At 44.3% G+C, this 19,083-nt stretch overlaps 1 protein-coding gene across 1 annotated transcript in view; it reads left to right on the plus strand.

The window, feature by feature from the left end:
- The first annotated feature begins 1,011 nt into the window (after nucleotides 1-1,011).
- MYBBP1A (MYB binding protein 1a) overlaps nucleotides 1,012-19,083 on the plus strand; it is a 62,516-nt gene continuing 44,444 nt past the window's right edge. The window contains exons 1-20 of the mRNA XM_074160664.1: nucleotides 1,012-1,179; nucleotides 1,334-1,429; nucleotides 2,301-2,384; nucleotides 2,786-2,860; nucleotides 3,278-3,385; nucleotides 4,440-4,630; nucleotides 4,921-5,088; nucleotides 5,909-6,026; nucleotides 8,344-8,633; nucleotides 9,567-9,674; nucleotides 10,281-10,406; nucleotides 11,184-11,387; nucleotides 11,984-12,092; nucleotides 12,489-12,576; nucleotides 13,699-13,850; nucleotides 14,584-14,673; nucleotides 15,305-15,442; nucleotides 16,163-16,327; nucleotides 17,421-17,578; nucleotides 18,416-18,550. Of these exons, the coding sequence (XP_074016765.1) occupies nucleotides 1,012-1,179; nucleotides 1,334-1,429; nucleotides 2,301-2,384; nucleotides 2,786-2,860; nucleotides 3,278-3,385; nucleotides 4,440-4,630; nucleotides 4,921-5,088; nucleotides 5,909-6,026; nucleotides 8,344-8,633; nucleotides 9,567-9,674; nucleotides 10,281-10,406; nucleotides 11,184-11,387; nucleotides 11,984-12,092; nucleotides 12,489-12,576; nucleotides 13,699-13,850; nucleotides 14,584-14,673; nucleotides 15,305-15,442; nucleotides 16,163-16,327; nucleotides 17,421-17,578; nucleotides 18,416-18,550 (2,771 nt within the window). The remainder of the gene's footprint in view (nucleotides 1,180-1,333; nucleotides 1,430-2,300; nucleotides 2,385-2,785; nucleotides 2,861-3,277; nucleotides 3,386-4,439; nucleotides 4,631-4,920; nucleotides 5,089-5,908; nucleotides 6,027-8,343; nucleotides 8,634-9,566; nucleotides 9,675-10,280; nucleotides 10,407-11,183; nucleotides 11,388-11,983; nucleotides 12,093-12,488; nucleotides 12,577-13,698; nucleotides 13,851-14,583; nucleotides 14,674-15,304; nucleotides 15,443-16,162; nucleotides 16,328-17,420; nucleotides 17,579-18,415; nucleotides 18,551-19,083) is intronic.

The following is a 19,083-nucleotide window of genomic DNA, read 5'->3' on the forward strand; positions in this document are numbered from 1 at the left end:
AGTGCGGGTCTCAGGGGGAACCATGGCGCTGAGGAGAAGCTGCAGCCCTGAGGGAGCATGGGCTGCTGAGGGGAGTGCAGAGCTGATGAGAAACCATGGCACTGATGAGAAGCCGCCATCCTGAGGGAGTGTGGGGATAAGGAGAAGCCACAGTGCTGAGGGAGCATGGCCCTGAGGAGAAGCCATGGCACTATGGGGCAGCCACAGCGCTGAAGGATGTGGGGCTGATGAGAAACCATGGCACTGATGAAAAGCTGCCATCCTGAGGGAGTGTGGGGATGAGGAGAAGCCATGGTGCTGAGGGGGAGGAGAAGCCATGGCACTGAGGGGCAGCCACAGCGCCGAAGGATGTGGGGCTGAGGAGAAATCATGGGGCTGGGGGGACAGGAGAGGCCACAGCCTGGCGAGGGTGATAGGCCTGTGGCGCTGAGAAGCTGTGACCCTGAGGAAGCACGGGGCTGAGGAGAAGCCATGGCGCTGAGGAGAGCCCGAGGCTGATGAGAAGCCACGGCGGTGAGAAGCTGCAGTGCTGAAGGAGCGAGGGGCTGAGGGGAGCCTGAGGCTGATGAGGGGAGTGCAGGGCTGAGCAGCTGTGACCCTGAGGGGAGCGTGGGGCTGAGGAGAAGTCGTGGCGCTGAGGAGAGCCCGAGGCTGATGAGAAGCCGCAGCCCTGAGGGAGCGCAGCGCTGAGGAGAAGCTGCAGCCCTGAGGAGAAATCACGGGGCTGAGGAGAAACCGCGACCCTGAAGGGACGACGACGGGGCTGAGGGGAAGCCATGGCGCTGAGGAGAAGCCGCGACCCTGAAGGGACCACGGGGCTGAGGGGAAGCCATGGCGCTGAGGAGAAATCGCGGGGCTGGCAGACCCGTGGCGTAGCGGAGAACTCGCGGGGCTGAGGGGACGGGGAAAGCCGCAGTCCGTCGGGGCTGACGAGCCCGTCCCCGACCGGGCCCTGCTGCCCCGGAAGAGGCGGGCCGGGCGGCGGACGGCGGCAGCCCCATGTGTGGCGGCATGGCGGAGATGGAGGGCACGGGCGCCGGCGTGGTGGCCGACCCCCACGGGGTGCTGCGGCAGGGCCGCGTCTTCCTCGACTTTTTCTGGGACATCGCCAGCCCGGAGCGGGAGGTGCGGCTGGCGGCCACCGAGAACCTCCTGCGGCACCTGCGGGAGGGCAGGAAGGTGAGGTGGGATGGGGCCGGGGCGGCCGGAGGGGCTGCGGGTTCGGGCAGGGGCACGGCAGGGCGCCGGCAGGGCTTGCCGTGGGGGGAGCCCGGCAGCCCCGCGGGGTTCGGAGGAGCATGAGCACCGCCAGAGCTGGAGGTCTGTTTTTCAGGACGATGAGCTGAAGTACGCTCTCAAGCGTCTGGTGGAAGGACTGGGAGCCACCCGCCAGGCCGCCCGTCCTGGCTTCAGCTTGGCCCTGGCGCAGGTCAGTATTTTCCAGAGCAGAGCAGAGCGCTCTGCGGCCCCTCACCAACCCCTGTCAGTTCCTGGGGTCCCGCTTTGCTGCTTGTAAGGAGGCTGGAAGGCTCCTGCAGCTTCTCTGGCAGCTTCTGCGTGCAGATGGCAGAGAAGGCTCTTGCAGTGAGCATAGGAAAGCTGTGCAGTTTTAAATGGTGCTAGTCTCTTTTAGAAGCACTTACAAAGATATAAGCTATACCAATATCACACTCGTGCTGCAGAATTCAGTCCTACTTCAAGAACCATCCTTAATTTGCAAACTTTGACCACATTTTCAAATATACTGCATTTAGAACTGTTGTGACTTCTTAAAAATTGACTTCCTCCTGGTGTTGGGCTGTTTTTGTGGGAGATTGGAAAAGGCAACCTTTTAATGCACACTTCAAAGTTTGGGGTTTTTTTGTCTCCCTGCTGTTTGAGTCTATAACACAGCAAAGAGTCCCAGCAATTGGGATCACCAGTGGGATCTGACCTCATCTCACCTCAGAAGCTGATAATGCAGAAGAGCCTGTATTCTTCCCACTTACATCAGGCTTTGCCTGATGAAGTTTCATTGCTTCTGTTACAGGGTCGTGCATTTGCAGCAAAATGTTATCATTAATAATCCTGCTAAGTCATGTACAGGGAAAAAAAAAAAAAAGAATGCCAGCAGGTATATTTATGTCTACTCTAGTTCCTATTCTGACACATCTACTGCTCTAGTTGTCTCTATTCTGGCCTAATAAAGCAGCACATCTGCTGCTATGCTGAACAACTGTTCAGCTCTGTTTTGGCTGAACTCGATAAAACTTCATAAAATGGAAGAACTGCAAACTGAGCTATTCCATCCATCTCCTCAGGTTTTACAAGCTTTTGAGGAAATTCCAATGTGCAGTGTCCTGGAACAGATAAAAGAAAAACACAACCTGGAAAAGGGGAAAAAGGTGAGTCGGCTTATAGCAGCGATAGCCAACAGCTAGTTTAAATAAACCATTCTCTCTTCTTTGAAGGCTTGGTGCCTGTACAGTATAGTTTTGGGTTTCTTGCTAAGGCAAATGACCATAGTGAAATAATGGAGATGTTTGTAAAAACTGGAAGTTGGTGACATTGTCATCTGGCCCTGTTTTAGCTGAGATTCGTCTATGTGACAGAAAGATAATCCAGGATAGTTCTTAAACATCATGTAGGGGGTTGCTTTTCAGTGTGTTATCTTCATAAGTCAGGGTGTTCAAGACTAGATCTTCCAGCAGTCTTGTTCCACTGATCAGAGCTATAGCTGAACATGAAATCTAACCGCTCGGTGGGGTGGATTTTTAACCCCTTTTTTTTTTCTTTCTCTTTTCAGAAACTTGTGAAAAATGCTGCTTTTGGAAACTTTTTTGGAGTTGTGGCTCTATTTCAATCTGGCCGGCTTATTAAGGTAACATTACCGTTGTTGTTTGTCATTACTGGTTCTGGGGCTGTCTGAAGTGAAGAGAGGATCTAGAGAGAAAGGCTGGGTCGTTGGCTAGTGGATGAGATGGCACTTGAAGCATCAAGTTTGGTTCATTTCTTTTGCATTATCCCTAGGCTTTTTGTGCCTTTCCTCTTTAGAACATAGGAACTGTATCAGATAGTACAGGAGGTTCCTACCTCTTGTGGAAGGAAGGGATCTCTTGTCATATACAGCCAAAGAACACTGTTTTGTGGAAAGCTGAGTGGCCTCTTAGGAAGGAATTGTGTAGATTTCTTACTACAAGTAGACTTAATTAAGGGTCTCTAGGGTGGATTATTACCTGAGCCTTCAGCTTAATCTTTGATATATGTCCTCTGTTTTTGGTTTATCTTTCCTTTCTAGGACCGGAAAGCTCTGCTGGAGAGCATCCAGCTTCTGCAGCAGCTGGTACATCACCAAACACACCTCAGAGATCTCCCACGCAAAACTCTTATTGACATCGTCTCTGAGGTGCGGCCACAGAACGTTGTGGGTTGGAGGAGGGAGGACTTTTCTTTGGGGACTGCTTTTTCCTTAGTTTGCTCATAGTTAAAAGGGGGTGTATGTGGAAGAGTTGAGTTTAAACTGTGGGAGCTGTTTTCTATATTGTCTGTGGGCAGATGCTTTTATTCGGGGAAGGATGCTCTGGTTTAGCTTAGTCTGATTTTATCACGGATAAATCCATAGTCTGTTTTTTTCCCTGTTTACTTGCTTGGGTGGTACATTAAACCCTGTGCTCTTTTGAATAGAAGTATGCTGAAGACTCTGGACAGCAAACACTCTTTTTTGTGCACTGAACCTGGGCCTAAGGTTGAATTTTGGGCTGTTGGGAGTGAAAGGATGTAGGGACATGGAGTAAAGGAACTCTGAGTATGCAGTAAAAGAAGAGAGTTTATTTCTTTTCTTTTTGGTGGATATTGTTTGTAGGTGTGAAGACTAATGGCATTAAATCAAAATTAAATAATGTTTTATATGAAAGTGTTCTGGGTCATTTAGCCTTGATATTAGGTTTAAATGTATTTTGAATCCAGTCTTTAAAAAATAAAAATTAAGCAGTTTTGGTGTGTTTCTTATTTTATTGGTGAAAGTGTTGGATCTAGTTTTCTCTAAAGCCATTGAACACAGTTGTTTACCAGCAAATCCTATTGAAACAAGTAACTTATTTTTGGGAAATGTAATTAAAAGCTAATACAAGAGTGTTTCTTCCTCCCTGGGCTGAACGGTTGTACAGACAGGAGCAGTCAGACAGCAAGAGAACAATGACAGCTGGAGTCAGTTGACCAGAATTGCTGTCTGATGACGACGTGTTGTTCTACTGCACGTGGTTAAGCACCTGGGGACTATATGGCACTACTGGACACATCCATTATTTATTTTTGCCATAAAGACTCTATCTAAAGTTTTGAGAACACTACAAACTTTTACTAAAATGCCCTACAATGCAGGTATTTTAATATACTACACAGCAAGTTAGTAAAATGTCCTCAGATGCTTCTCATATGCTCTCACCTTCATTCCTGTCTAGGTTCCTGAAACTGTGTTTGAGGAGGTCCTGTTTGGCATCTTGCAAAGTGACCTCGCTTCAGCCTTCACATCTCCAGATAACCTGCACCTTTTGCTCGTGGGCATGCAGAAGTTCCCCGGTGTTCTGAAGCCTCGAAATCTGAAGAAGCTGTTTGGCTCATCTACTGTTGTAAATGAGCAAAATATTCCCAGGTAAGTTCTTAAATAAGAAGCGTTAAATGCAACATTCTTGGTCTCTTGGCTAGCAGTGAAAGAAATGTGGCTTTCATTCTGATACCTCCCTGTATTTGCCGCTGCAAGTGCTGTTAAGGGTTAGGCGCTAACTGTTATGCAGGTTCCCAAATTACAGCGCTCTCATTTCTCCCAAGAGGCGCAGCCTGCAGTGCTCAGGAAATGTTCAGCGTCCTTCAGCAGGATGAATTTGGCCTTCAGCAGTCCCCTTCCAGGCCAGATCTCTCGCATTATTTTCTTTCTTCTTCTAGACTTGTAGAGCTTCTGCAAAGTGTTGCCAAGTCTGAGAAGAAGGAAAAGAAATTGCCCAGTGTAGCATTTGATTTGCTACAAGTTTCACTGAAAGAAGGTGCCTTTGAACTGTTCTGGAAAGAAGGTGTAGAGGATGGGCTATTGAAGGAGAAATCGGGACCTACGAGGTTTGTTTTAACATACGTGGTTTGTTGTTTTCCATATTATCCTTTTATTTCTTGCCCCAGTCCTTCTGCTCCTGCCCTGGGGTAGGATGGAGCACATGGTTTCTCATGAACAATGTGAGAACTCTTGCTTTTGGTTATTTAGGTATTAATGAGAAACTATTGGGATCCTAAATCTAGGAGTTAGTAAGATTTCTCTTAAAATTGTGATATATAACAAATTTGGGGTTAAATTTAACTAGGACAGCGCGTAAAGGTGATGCACCTTGTTGGGCATAGAGGTGTCTTAAATCTATAGCAGTTGAGTCTTGTTTTACTTGGCTTGGTTAAGTCTGAAAATAACCTTCATATGCTCAGCAGTGTTGCTTTTTTAGCCTGATTTCCTGCAGAAATGAGACTAGTGCTGTCCATCTAATAACTCCTGAGCCCATAGGGCAATTCTGATTAAATTTGACAGCAAGTTGCTGTCAAAACTAAGTAAATTTGCATAGTCAAAACCTAAGTAAGTTTTTATTAGGCTCATGGAAATAAATATCTGGGGAGAAGAGATCCAGAAAGTGGATCAAAGAAGGAACTGCTGGTGAGGACTCATCTGTTTCTAGACAGCAGAGGATCTGCTATGGGGAGAGGTCTTAGCAGCTATCCTGGTCAGAGGAAATGCTTTGGGCAGTAAGATTTTTGAACACAGGATCCATGAATTTTAGACTTCTGCCTTCCTGTGTGCTCCATGTCGCCTGCTCCACTGCTTCTTCTCTGTCGTACCCTTGCACGTGGCTTTTCTGCTGTGCCTCTACCTGAGGAAATCTTCTTTGTTTCCACTCAGTTACATGTGCTACCGGTTGCTGGGCAGTGCTCTACCCTTGTTATCTCTGGATCAGCTACAGGTGGTTCTCAAAGGGAAGGTGATGCAGCACTATGGAGAACACGTGGTAACGACTCAGGTGGGTCTTCTGAAAGTACTCCTGCTCAGGGCTAAAGACCCCATCCTGAGCAGAAGTCCTCTCCACCCCCTTTTCTAGTTTCATGTTGTCTTTTATTAAAAGTTTATGTAATTTTAGACCTTGGACTCTTCCTAAAAGTAAGGTGGTTATACGACTACTGGTTGCAGTGGGCTGAGTATAAACTGTGTTTAATCATCATTGTCTATTTCTGTATTTTCGTTCAGACTTATATTAAGGGTTTTGAAATTGTTCAGCACTGACCCACCTGCTTTCATTGATGTTGCTGAGAAAGTTCTAACGATGGGGGAAGCAGAGGAAGGGCAGCCCTCAGCATATTGGCAATGTCATATGTCATCCTTTAACAGTCCTTTTGATTTGTGCACCCAGAAACTCCTTTTTGTCTGTCGTTGTGCTGGGTGTTGCATGAACATTTGAAGGCAAAGACAAAAAGGGACAACTCATGCTTTTCTCTATGTTAATGCTTTTTTCAATAAGAACATCTGAGGTTTAAGCACGAATTTTATTTGGGAATTGGATTTTGGAACTCCTCTTTCTCCTTCCCTCCTGGGAAGCCAGAAAACACAGCCCTGCAATAAAGGGAAGAAGAATAAAAGGGGAATACTGATAAAAAAAGGCTTTGGCTTGTTTTTTCTGTGGTAACGTAATCCTAAACTCCTCATTGGGCCCAAAAATCATTGCCCTCTCTTGAGAGGAATAGGACTTTGCAGTCTTTCTGGTCTGGTATCACAGCAGCAATAGATGTGTGTGTTTGCTCTGAAAATAACGCCTGCCGTGGTGCCTCCCTCTATGGACCAGCTTTCTCCAGGGTTTATCCACTGGCTTAGTTGTTTTCCCATTTCTTGCTTTTTATGCTTGTTGCACAGTGAATTTGGCTGTGTTCTTCCATATGCATCAAAAAAATTAATTTAATTCCTGTCTGAAACATACAAATCCACTGAAGACAAAGGTTGACTAAATGGAAAGAGAATCCCCTAATATTGTTGATGATGAGGAAGTAGAGAAAATCTTAGTTTGAATTTGTTGTTGGTTTTGTGCATTTTTTTTGTTCCTTGACCCCAGTTATTTGTTTTGGAAAGCAAATACTGTTATCTGTGCCTTCTTACTGGGTTCCAGTTGTTGTTGGAGATGGAACTAGACAAAGCTTGAGTCTGATATTTACTGACTGTTACCTTCCTGAATCCACTTTTTTCAACAGGGGAGCCAATGTACCTGATTTGCTTTTGTTGAGAGATGATTGATGAAACCCCTGTTGTGAGTTATTAGTTTAATTACAGCAATCTCATGGAGTTTTTCTCCCAGCTTTCATACTGATGCACAAGTATTAAGTTGTCCAACAGTGGAAGCAGGAACTTGCTAAGTTGTATTTTGTGTAAGATTTCTTGCAGGGTATTTATGTTATAATTGGATGGATTTGTAGTTAATTAGGAATTCATAGCCCCTTTGTTCTAGGGAACAGTGTTCCCTAGGCTTTCATTAGTGTTTTTGCTCCTGTAAGGTCACTGTATTGATCGTGACACTATACCAAACAAGTTGTTTTATTAATTTACTAAAGTTGCATTGTATTTTTGGAATGAACCCACAGCTTGCCCTCTTAGAGGTTTCTCTGGTTACGCTTTTGTTTTTTTCTGGAACAAATGAGTAGGATTGAACACTGGGGCCTATGAAAAGACATAAGGAAATGGGATGTGTGGTGGGATGGGACGTGTCCTGGTGTATGCCTTGCGGATCAGTGGCAGGATTGAGGATAGGACAAAACAACAACACTTCAGGGTATGGTTTCTAGGTTAAACATGTCAACTCCCCCTCCTTTCAGGATGCCTCAACACTTCTGAGACACCAGGGAGAGGAGGTGGGATTTATTCTACCCACTGTAGGTCAGGAGGCTCCAGGGCTGCTAGATGAGACTGGAATTGATGCGGGGGAGTTTCCAAATCGAGGGAAAGTCTAAGGCAGATGATGTGAGAAACATCATGGGCTTTTACCCAAAATAAGAGGTGATCAGCCTCGGAGCTTAGCTGCAGTCGCCAGCATGTGGTCCAGCCTGCTGAAGCTTGGCTGTTTGGAAAAGTCCAAATTAAAGGGTTGAAGCTGGTACATGATAGGTTTCTGTGGTTCCTTATGGTGATTGCTCATATATGAGGTGAAATTGATGACCTGCTCTATGCCTTATGACAAATGTTCAGGCATGTGACTTAATTTACTTACTGCAGTCAAATCTGCAAAGTGATTTGTTCTCATAAAGACACTCGGACTCAGTGTGAGGTTCCTAACTTGCTTGTTTGTCCATGTTTTTCAGCTTCCAGACCGATTTAAGTTTGGTCCAGACATGGAAGCATATATAGATGAATTCCTGAACAGCTGTGATGACCTGGAGAGGCAGCTGGCAGTGATAATTGGCTTCTCTACTCTCACCAACCAAGGCAATCCAGTGTTTTCCAGCTCTTCCAAGGTAGTCAGACACCTGCATCCAGTGGCATTGCAAAAATATGTTGACTGGCTCAAAGACATGTTCCTCAGGCCAGACTTGGACTGTTGTTTAGACTTCTCAAGTAACCGGCAAAAGCACAACTGGGAAAATGTAAACATGTGAGTGTATAGATGATGCACCTTCCTCTTCTCTTCCTGTTTTGTGGTTGGAGTAGCTGCCTGTGGGAAGTCTGGTTTGGACAGCCAACGTTTGCTGGTTCTTTTGCCATGAGTTGACAATTGTCACCTATTCTGTTTCCTCTGTCCCAGAAGTTTTAGCCCCAGCATCTGACTCTTTTACTGGACAAAATTCAATTCTGCAAATAGAAACAAACATGGTGAGAACCAGCCAGCCTGACCAAAGCAGACTGGATGACCAAAGAAGCCTTTTTTCTTGTTTTTCTAGCCCTGACAACTCCTTTGGCAAAGATCTCCAGTGGCTTCCTTTTTCACTACAGACTCTCAGGTCTTTGTAGGAATTGTGCATCCCTTTTATCTGACTGTTAAACTGGCCTGAGTGCTCTCGGCTCCTTGGCCCAGAGCAAAGCACCCGCTTCCGCATCTCAAGAGTAGCTTGTAAATATGTATATCCTTGAGAGGCATTTGTAGCAATTTCTAGCCGGGAAAGCTTCCCAAGAGAAAGTTGTATCCTTCTTGGTGCTGCTGCTTGCTGAATAGCCACAGCTTGGTGCTGTGTTTACTGGGTTACTTGCGGAGGCCTCTTGGAAGGAAGATGTAAGCTCTTAAAACAGTGTATCTATGTGTTACTTGTGCACCTATAACCTCACTCTACTGACTACTGCAATTTTTGAAGCACTTTTTGCTAAACTGCACTACCTCAGTGGGGTAAATAGACTGTGTAGTAAAAGCAAACTTGGGAAAATTTTATCTCTTCTTATGTACCTGTTGCTTTCTTACTACATAACTTCGCCATCGTTAGTGTAGAGCCTCTAGATATCCAAAAGTCACCTCTTGCTGCAGTGGATTGTGTGGTTTGTGTTTATTTCGGGGTAGTGTTCAAATTGCTGATTGTGTCCTTTTCCTTATTGAAAGAGCACACCTTAAGATTACTCGATTAAGAAAATGGATCATGCACCGACTTTCTACCATCATTGAAAGTTCAGTGAAAAAAGAAGAGAGCCTTGTAATGGACATTTCCAGGTGAGACTGATTGAAAGACTTAGTGCCACGTGTGCTTGGAATAATTCTTTTTAGCTCTATAGCAGTGTTCAAAGTAAGCTGTGACACAGTAGCGGAAATATTCCATAACATAAGTAGTTTAGGAGACTAGTTTCTGTTTTCAAAATACTGCCTGCAAACTTGGAAAAACTCTTGTGATAAGTAGTTCAGGCACTTAAAATCACCTTAGTCCCATTTGTTTTCAGTATATTTTAGGTTCCTGGTTACCTAGACTGCTGGAAAATACTACTTGTAATCTTTGCATCAGATCTTAATAAGTATTTATCTGTCCATTTAAAAGTCTTGGAGAATATGACCCAAATCTGACAGTCTTGAGTATTGTATTGTGTGGCATCAAGTGTTGGCACTTCACTTTTGTGAAATCCTGAGCATCCTTCTGTCTTCTTTACCCTGTGTACCTTGAGGAAAGGGTCGTCTTATAAACAGTGACTTTTTTTCAGTGCATGGACGTCCTTGAATAAAAATGTTGTCAATATCTGGTGCTATTTGGCTCGCACATACGGGCTGGTTTTGCTTTGTTATGACCAAGCTGGCTCTTAATTTTGTCCTTGTTTCTGTCCGTTGTAGGTTTTGCTTCTTCCATGCTTTCTTTGAGGCTAAGAAGACGACTGCCCAAATATGCGAGGCGAGTGGCCTTCCAGCAGAGCCCCTAGATGAACAATTTCATTCAATTGCAGAAAACCACTTCTTTGGGTAAGGATTTTGCTTGCATGCTTTGAACTTGGAGCATGCAAAGCAGGTTCTTTTTTTCCTGAGGATAAGATCAGCCTACAAATGGCAGGGCAAGAGGTTTGGGATTGTGAGCTGCTCTCGGAGCATTTGTTTGACTCCAGGACTAGGGAATGGCTTTTTTAAAGGAGATCCTAGATGGATTTCCCAAAGATCCTTAAGTTTTGTCCAATAAAAACATAATTTTGCACGGCAAACCTGCTGAGTATGTGTGTGATGATCAGGTAGGTGTAGAGTTGAGCTCAGACTGCTTCTTCTCGTAAGATTTCCATTGCCTCTGTTGCAAGCCGGAAGTGGAAGGACCCAAGAGAGAGGTGATGGTTTGTGCAGGTTGCTGTTGGCTTTCTGTCTGCTCTGCACGTGAGCTGCTGACGGTTCTGTGGTCCTCCCTGTAAGGGAGGTGGAATAACAGATGCATTTAGGTGTTTGCCAAAGCTGGTGCTCCAGCCTCAGGAGAGGATAAGCAGAGGACATGGTGGGACACAGAATGAGAAATGACTGAGGATAATAGTCAGTGTCCTTGGGGGTGCCAGATGTGCTTGGGGACACCAATACAATGAGCTGTACATTACAATGAGTTTGGATACGGGCAAGTTGAAACTTATGCCCTGTGAATCTGGGTTGCAATGAGTGACCAGAGCTCTGGGATGAGGGCGCTCTACTGGTGGGTGTTATTTTGGAAAGTGTGAGAAGGTCATCTGGTTCCTCTGACAGTAACATGCTGGCTGTTTTTCTTTGCAGGTTACTTCAGACTTTAAACACCTTAACTGTTTTGGGGGATACAGCAAAGGCTGCAGCCTTGAGGGAGAAGCACATCCATGGTGTGACTGCAGATGGGAAGCTGTGGATCTTTCTCCTCGTTGAGTATGCCAACAAGCTGCTCTCTAGTGAGCATGTCAAAGCTGTGAAGCCTTTAACCAAGGGGCAGAGGGATGCCTGGGAGAGGTGAGATTTGGCCAGTAAAAGAGAAATTGTATTCTCTCATCCTCGTGCTGTTATTCTGGCCGCTGTAGCAGAGCTGTTTCTCAGCAGTGGCAGTACTATTTCTTCCCTTTGAGGATCCTGCACTTGCCAATGGATTTCAGGATGCCTTTCTCTTTCTCATCACCCCATTCGTTACTTCCTGTTCCTTCTGTGTGTTATGTATGTGTAGGTGACTATGTCCTTTTCTGGTTTTGCTCATAATCCTTCTCCCAAACATGATTTTAACTCTGCTGATCTTTTCCCCTAATAATGCCTGTACTAATTTCTTAGTGATTCTTTTCTGGTGCTCTTTTCTGAGCTTGATTTCCTGTAAAGATCTATGCCTTGGCTGTAGTATTAGGAATCTCACCTGTGCCCAAGTGCAGAGGTTTTTATAAGCCACACAAGGTGAGATGCTGTTGATGGTTTACTATTGTATACTGTATGTATGTCCAAGTTCAATAAATTAAGTGCTAAGTACAGAAAATAGTACTATGGATTTGGTCATGTTTTTAGTCTGGTCATAAGAGGATTTGCTGTTGTAATTGTGAAAGACTGAGAAGGGTTTCTTTCTCCAGAACACTTGAGTCTGTGAAGAATCTGCAGAAGAAGGAAAATAAGTCAGACAGTGCCAAAGTCGTTGCTTTCCAGCAACTTCTGCTTTTAATGGCCATTCATCTTTTCAAGGTAAGACCTCTGAAGCATATTTGAGTGGTGTAAAATGGGCTGATAGCTGGGCTTTCTGAACAATGAGCTGGAGAGTTTCTTTGTATTCAGAGATCCAACCTTTCACAGCCTCTGGCTGCTATAAGCGAGCAATTGGCAGCTAATAAACTGTCATTCTTATGCTGTCTACAGTCAGCGTACAAGGTCAAAGTTTGGCTTGAGCATTGGTTTTGCCTTTGCTGTTGAGTGGAGCAATTTTTACTTAGATTCATATTTTTGTGCAAATTGGCTGTAATAGCTGATTTTAATATCTGTACCTTATTAGAGAGGTACTTAGATTTGGGCTATGTTCCTTCTGTTGCTGTTGGTAGTGGGGAATTCAGAGAGGGTGTTTACTGTCTGCTTGTGATCAAACAGAATCCATCTGAAACAATGGATGTTCTGAGCGACCTTCTGAAATGCACAGAGAAGGCATTCAGCAAAGAACCTAAGAAGAAAAAGGCTGGTGAGTCCTTCCTGCAGAACGAAATGGAGTGAATTTGTTCACTGTCTCTCAAAAGACAGAAGACTGGCAAAAGACAGTTCTGCGTTAGTGAAGCACTCTGACTGCATTGGTTCTGGCGTGATGCGCTTATCCCCAGGAGAATCCCCTCTCCTCCATTCTCTTTCCTTCTCTTTCTAAATCTCTTGTCTCTTGCTCCCACTCTTTCTCCACATCCTCAGTGGGTTGTGTTCCTCTGTGCCTGTTAAAGGGTAGGTGGGCTTCAGAGCTGGCCATTGTTCAGATGAGCAGCGGCCAAGGGAGTTCACTCTCTTTGAGTCCTTGTTCTGTGCTGGCCAAGAGCTTGCCTGAAGTGGTGGTATCTCTCTGCCAAGGCAAAGCTGTGGGCTCTCCCAGCATCTGGCAAACCTGAAACTTGCTACTTTAAGACCTCAAGGTCAGAGCAAACTAAATGTGTCTGTGTGTAGACACAGCCCACTTAGGCTAGTCCTTGTTTAGGGTCTGCGGAGCTAGGCTGTAACTTGACCAGGAAAGAACCTGGCTTGGTCTTTTGACTTCCTCTCTAACTATGGTCTTGTTGTTCTCTTTAAATATCTGTGTAAATTTGAGGGTACTGTGAAAATAAAAGCTGTAATTTTATGATGGCTTGGTTGTACGTAAATCAGGATTCCCAGACTTTTGCACTAATAGACCAGTTTCAAATATCAGCACTTTTCATGGGCTACTGTGATTCCTGATTTTGTTGAAAAACCACTATAAAATGTGTATACTTTTGCTGACTAGCAGCTGATTGCTTTCATGTGGCCAAGTAGGTGTTGCATGATTTGCAGAACTGCTAATCTAAGTGATGATTTAATGAATAGTAGGTTTTGTTACCTGGTAATGCTTTCCAGTGGCCTACTGACAATTTCAGCCATGTTTCTCCTTATGGTTAGTAGCTTTCCAATGCAGCTACAATCTTTAGCTTCACACTCGATTATTTCTGGTCTATGTTGCTGAATGAGTATGTCTAATAGTCAGGTAGAAGGACTATCATCTTTTCCTTGGTGAATTTTTCTGCAGTCTGTTATGGATGTGCCAGTGCAGTGTTTTTACCTCTTCCTGTCATTGTTTGTTCCCATGCAGATAATGCAGAGCCAGGATGGGTTGAGGTGATGGTGGAAATCCTTCTCTCCCTCCTTGCCCAGCCCAGCCTACTCATACGTCGGATTTCCAGGAGTGTCTTTGTCCGAATATGCCCTAATCTGACCAAGAGGGGTTTGCAGCTGATCCTGGATGTAAGTAACTAGTAGGGCATTGTGCTCTTCACCTGTCTTCTCCTTAACAGATATGCAAGCATGTCTCCATTTTGGAATTAAATAAAAGCCTCCTTGATTTAGAAAATGTGTGATAATGTATGCTACTGAATTTTAAATGTAGCTTACAGAGATGTGTTTTTGTTTTATTTGTTTGGTTGTTTTTTTTTTTTCTGTTTGTTTGGTTTCTTCAATAGGAACCTGAGATCTGCTAACTTTAAGCTGTATTCTTTGGTAGTTTTAGGCTGAAGAAATTCCTGGGTCAGTCTATATAGCTGGTAGATTCTATATGTATAAATATAAATGGTAACAACTTCTTTTTCCTAGAAAGGCTAAACATAGAGGTGCTAAAAGTAAGTGACACTGCAAATCTGAATTAGTTGTAGCACTGGGTAAGGTGGTGTCTTCTGGGAGAGTAACATGTGGGTTGCAAAGATGAGCTGTCAGGTACTATATATGGTGAACCTAATACTTCATTTGTAACAAATCAAAATGTGTGATGTCACCAGTCTCTTCAGTTTTCTCCACCTTTTTTGTTTCTAATGGAAAGAACTTAGCATATTAAGAAAGATGATATTATAAGCCAGAAAGCTGAATGCCCTTCCTTACTCCTTCATTGTTCCACTGTCTTACTGTGCCAAAAGTCCTGTCTGTTGCACACAAGAAATGCATCAAAACAAAATGCTGAAAAAACTCAAGTCTCTCTTTCTTGCAGGTTCTTGACCCATACCAGGAGCAAAATGAAGAAAGTGCTGTTGTTGTGATGGAAGAATCAAACAAAAAGATCAAATCTACACAGGATGTGGTAATTGATATGCCATTGCCAGTGACAAATACTCTTCAAACCTTTACTGTTTAAAAATAATGTTTCTCCTGATGTGTGGTAATAGACGTAATTGGATTTCTCTGTTGAGTAAAATGGCTATTAAGATTTATTTTAAAAGTCCAACACACAAAGGGCTTGTTGGAAGTACATGTTTATTAGTCTCTTGGTCTTGAAGGAAAATGCTGTTGTCGGTATGGCTGTTTGAATAGATGACTTCCTGAGAGAAATGACTGCGTCCTGAAATTGGCACTGGCCTCTTCATTGCAGCCACAGACAGACTGGATCTTGGGTTTTAAGAACTGCAGAGATTCAAGTCACAGAGCATTACATGCATTAGCAGAAAGGAGAGTCAGATTGGAGCTGTTACTTCAGATGTTCCTTAGAAGCTTCTTTTTGATACTCATTTAATATGACAGAGAAGTCTGTATTATGTTCTGCTTTTAGCTTTTGGGAAGATCTGGTATCTCGTTATCTGAGGTGTCTTTACTTGAATCTGAGGGCTGGAAGCAGTGGGGTGAGGGGAGGCCTGAGTTTTTATTTTTGAACATGTGAGAATTGAGTAGAACTTGAAGTCAACAGTGGGGTCAGGAGATGAACTTTTCTTCCTCAGGACGAGGAAGGAAGTGAGGACTCAGATGAAGATGACACTGAGGAAGAGAATGACAGTGGAGATGAGGAAAAAAATGAAGAAGTCGATGATGATTTTCGCAGTCAGCTGATGAATGTTCTCCAAGCAGGAAATGCATTGGTATGTTTTCACTGCCTATCTTGATACACATACTGGGAGGTTTGGGGTGGTGAAAGATTATCTAATACCCACAAACTATGGGAGCCCATGCAGTGATAAGCCTGGCAGTCATCTTTCTAGTTCATTTGAAGGGGGAGGTCAGGATTGTCAAAGCCAGCTGTGGGAATAATTCATTTGTTCTTTTATTATTTATTGTTAATGTGTCTTGAGTGCTTTAGCTTGTCCAGTCTAGCCTGATACAGCTTGTATTCCTGCCTGTAATAAAATGAGATTGATGTGAACTAAAGCACTGAGATACTGTTACATGGTGCCTGTGTAGACTGGCCTGTGTGGGGGAGTGTGATCTCTGTGGGCTGCTCTGGAGACTTCTAGCAGAGTTGGAGTGTGGTTTAATGATTCCTATAAAGGCTACAGACACAGCAACCTCTTTACTGAAGAAGCAGCAGCCCAGAGGGAGTGAGAGTCAAAACCTCAGCCTTTTCCCTCTCCTGATCCTCTATCTCTATGTGTTAGTAATGTGCAGCCAGGATTACCTGATAGGAAATATGACTTAGACTTCTCATGGGGCTGAGCATCTCTTTTCCCTCCCCATGTTGTTACTCTGAATCTAGAGATAGCTACATCCCCACTGTGAGTCTGGTCTCGGCTGTGGTTCTCTTTCCCACTACCTTTTTGAAGTATGTGAGATGACATGTTGTCTTTGCATTCTGAAAACAAAAGGGAGGAGATGACAGTGATGAAGAGCTGGATGATGAAGCTATGATGGCTCTTGACAAGAACATCTCAGCCCTTTTCGCAGAGCAGCAGAAACGGATCCAGGCGAAGAAGGATGAGAAAGACAGGATACGGAAAGAAGCGATCCTACGGAGGGATTTCAAGATTAAGGTGGGAGATAAGTGTTTGGTGTGAAGACCTCTGGATTACCAGCATGTTAGTTGTAGCCTACTGCATGCCATGAGTTATGCAACACTGAAGAGCTTGGACATTTGTGTATGTCATAAGCTCCTGGAGACTGAGTCTGGATTATTCTGGCTTTGTACAGCACCTGGCACAGCAATATCATGGTCAGTGCCTGGGGCTTCACAGGCCTACTTCAAAACAAAAAACAGGACTGTGCTTTCAAAAAGTGAACTGTGGTTTCCATTTGCTGATCTGAAATGCTTCAATTTATTAGATTGTTCCCCACACCTACCCAAAGGTAGGTGCCTGACAGTTTTTGTAAACTGGACAAGCTTGATGTGCCTTAATGTGACATGCATAAAATCTTGCTGGTAATTTTGCAGTGTAAGGTGGTTTTTTTTGGTTTGTTATGCTAGTAAAATCAGGAGATTAAGATTAACGCCCTGTCCTGGGAGCAGAACCGATTTTCTTTTCAGTAATTTTACTTTTCAGTAAAACCACAAGTTGGTGATTTGTGACTGTAATACTGACTTCAGGCCACCTGGTGTCAGCGTGGACTGTCCAGGGACAGCTCCAGGCACTCGGATATGGAAATGTCTAGTGTCAGATTAGCCAAAATGAAAGCCTAACGGTGTTGTGACTCATTGCCTTTACTGCATTTTCATTCTGATGCTGTACTCTAAGAGGCTGATTTTATGCTAATGCACTGTCTGGAAGTCAAGGGGGGCTTGCAGGGGTGAGAGCTGTCAGTCACTGATGCTAACAGAGATCTGTGCCAAGTCACTACAGGTCTGGCCCAGGTAGCAACGATTCTCATAACTACTGTTTCTAAATAGTGTCACTGCTGAAGTCGACAGATAGCCTTTAATCTTCAGTTTCAAATTTTTAATTTTCTCTGTCTCATGCCCTAGCAGTACAAATGATAGCAGAAGGTGTACAGATCTCAGCTGTAATTAGTCTTCTTCAGCCCTCTCCAGCTGCTGTGTAGCCCACTCCAGTCTGAAGGTGCTTCTCTGTGTAGATCCAACATGTTTCCCTGTCTGCATTAGTTCTCACATCAGTACCTCTGTGTTTGCAGGTGCTGGATCTGATTGAAGCATTCCTGACTAAGCAATCAGAGAACCCCTTGGTGTTTGATGTCATTGAGCCCCTGCTTCACGTCATTGAACAATGCATGAGCTCAAACTCTGGCAAGCAGGAGGTTGACTTCCTTCAGAAAACAGCCAATATCTTCAGGTAAGTGTCCTTAGTCCTCCAGATAATAGGCAGTGGCTTTTGATAGACATCAGTGGTGCTGGTTGAATCCCAGAAGTTGGTCTTTTTAAGACTGAAGATGATTGCTATGCTTATAGATTGTGTAGAATTAGATTACCAGCACCACATATGAACACAATGCTTAGTCATAAGCTGCAAGAAAGAGAATAGGATCTGGGTTTTCTAGTCTAAGGAATTTCAAGTGTCAAACCTGTTTGACACTTAAGAACAAACTTTGGTATTGCAGGCATGGTGCCGTGTCACCGAATATACAGGCCTCTGATGTCCGAGTCAGGGCACGTAACAGCTCCTCGGACTTACAGAGTTGCTGCTGTGCCTGGAATGAAACTCCCAACAAGTTATTACTGAGACAGGTGGAGAGCAAATTCTTTCTGTCCGTGGCCAGAAGTGAGGCACGATACAAGCTAGACATAAATATAATGCATGATGTGTGACATGATGTGTCTTCTGTACACCACTCCCTTGATGTCCTCAGCACTGCTCTAAAGCATTTTCAGTGCTGCTCACTGCCCTCTGTTGAGAAGCATTCTGCAGAAACAGGCTTTGAGGCAGCCAGTCCCATTTGTGAGAGCTCTGGAGAAAAGCTGGCTGATGCCTAAATAAGTGCTTGAAGGCGAAAAGCACTAAGTTTCCTCACCCTTCTTGCCACAGCAATGGCTGCCTCTGTTGCTGCCCACAGCTAGCACCAATTTTGTTTATGTGTCGCCCTGAGCCCAGTGCTAAGTGTTCATAGCCATCTGTTTCCCAGAGCTCTTTCTGTAGGTAATGGCTTTGGGTTTGTTTTTAATGCTCTTTCAGGAACTCATTGTGTCGAACTAAGCAGTACTGCAAGAAAGCGGATGCCCTGAAAGAAGATTTGCATGCTTTTGTGGAGAGGCTTGTGAATAAGGCCTGCAAGCACACTGACTCTTCTGTGGCTCTCTATTATTTCAGGTGAGTGTTAAAAAGGAGGGTCTGTACTCAGTGCTGAGGGCTGTAAGCAGCAATTTTAACATTGCGTGTTAAAACAGCTCAGAGAAGCGAGAGACTCGATGAAGGCTGAGTGCCTTACATGAGGACTAGTCAGTCATCCTGACCGTTTGAAGCATTTTCTAACAGATGTCCGTTTTTTGGTGATCATCTTCTCTGGGCTCTGTGATACAGAAACAGCTTTGGTACAGCTTTGCTGATGGGGATGGGAAGTGCTTCCTTGAGGAATGAGGGAGTAATGAATTGTGTGTGATTCAGTGCAGGGATGAGTGTAACTTACAGTCAGTCTGCAATGATCGTTCTGGAATTACAGTGGTTTTTTGGCTCCATGATAGCACAATGAGGATAATAATGTTTGAGTGGTGACTGTATGCACCAGTATTCATTCCTTTGCTGCTGCATACAGGCAAATTAGGATAAGCCATATGTGTATTTGTTAGGAAACACAAGCAGTCTTTCTTTTTCCTGGTGTAAATGGGAGTGCCATTTACCCCCCT

Source organism: Numenius arquata, chromosome 18 (genome assembly GCF_964106895.1).
Source record: "Numenius arquata chromosome 18, bNumArq3.hap1.1, whole genome shotgun sequence".
NCBI classification, from domain to species: Eukaryota; Metazoa; Chordata; class Aves; order Charadriiformes; family Scolopacidae; genus Numenius; species Numenius arquata.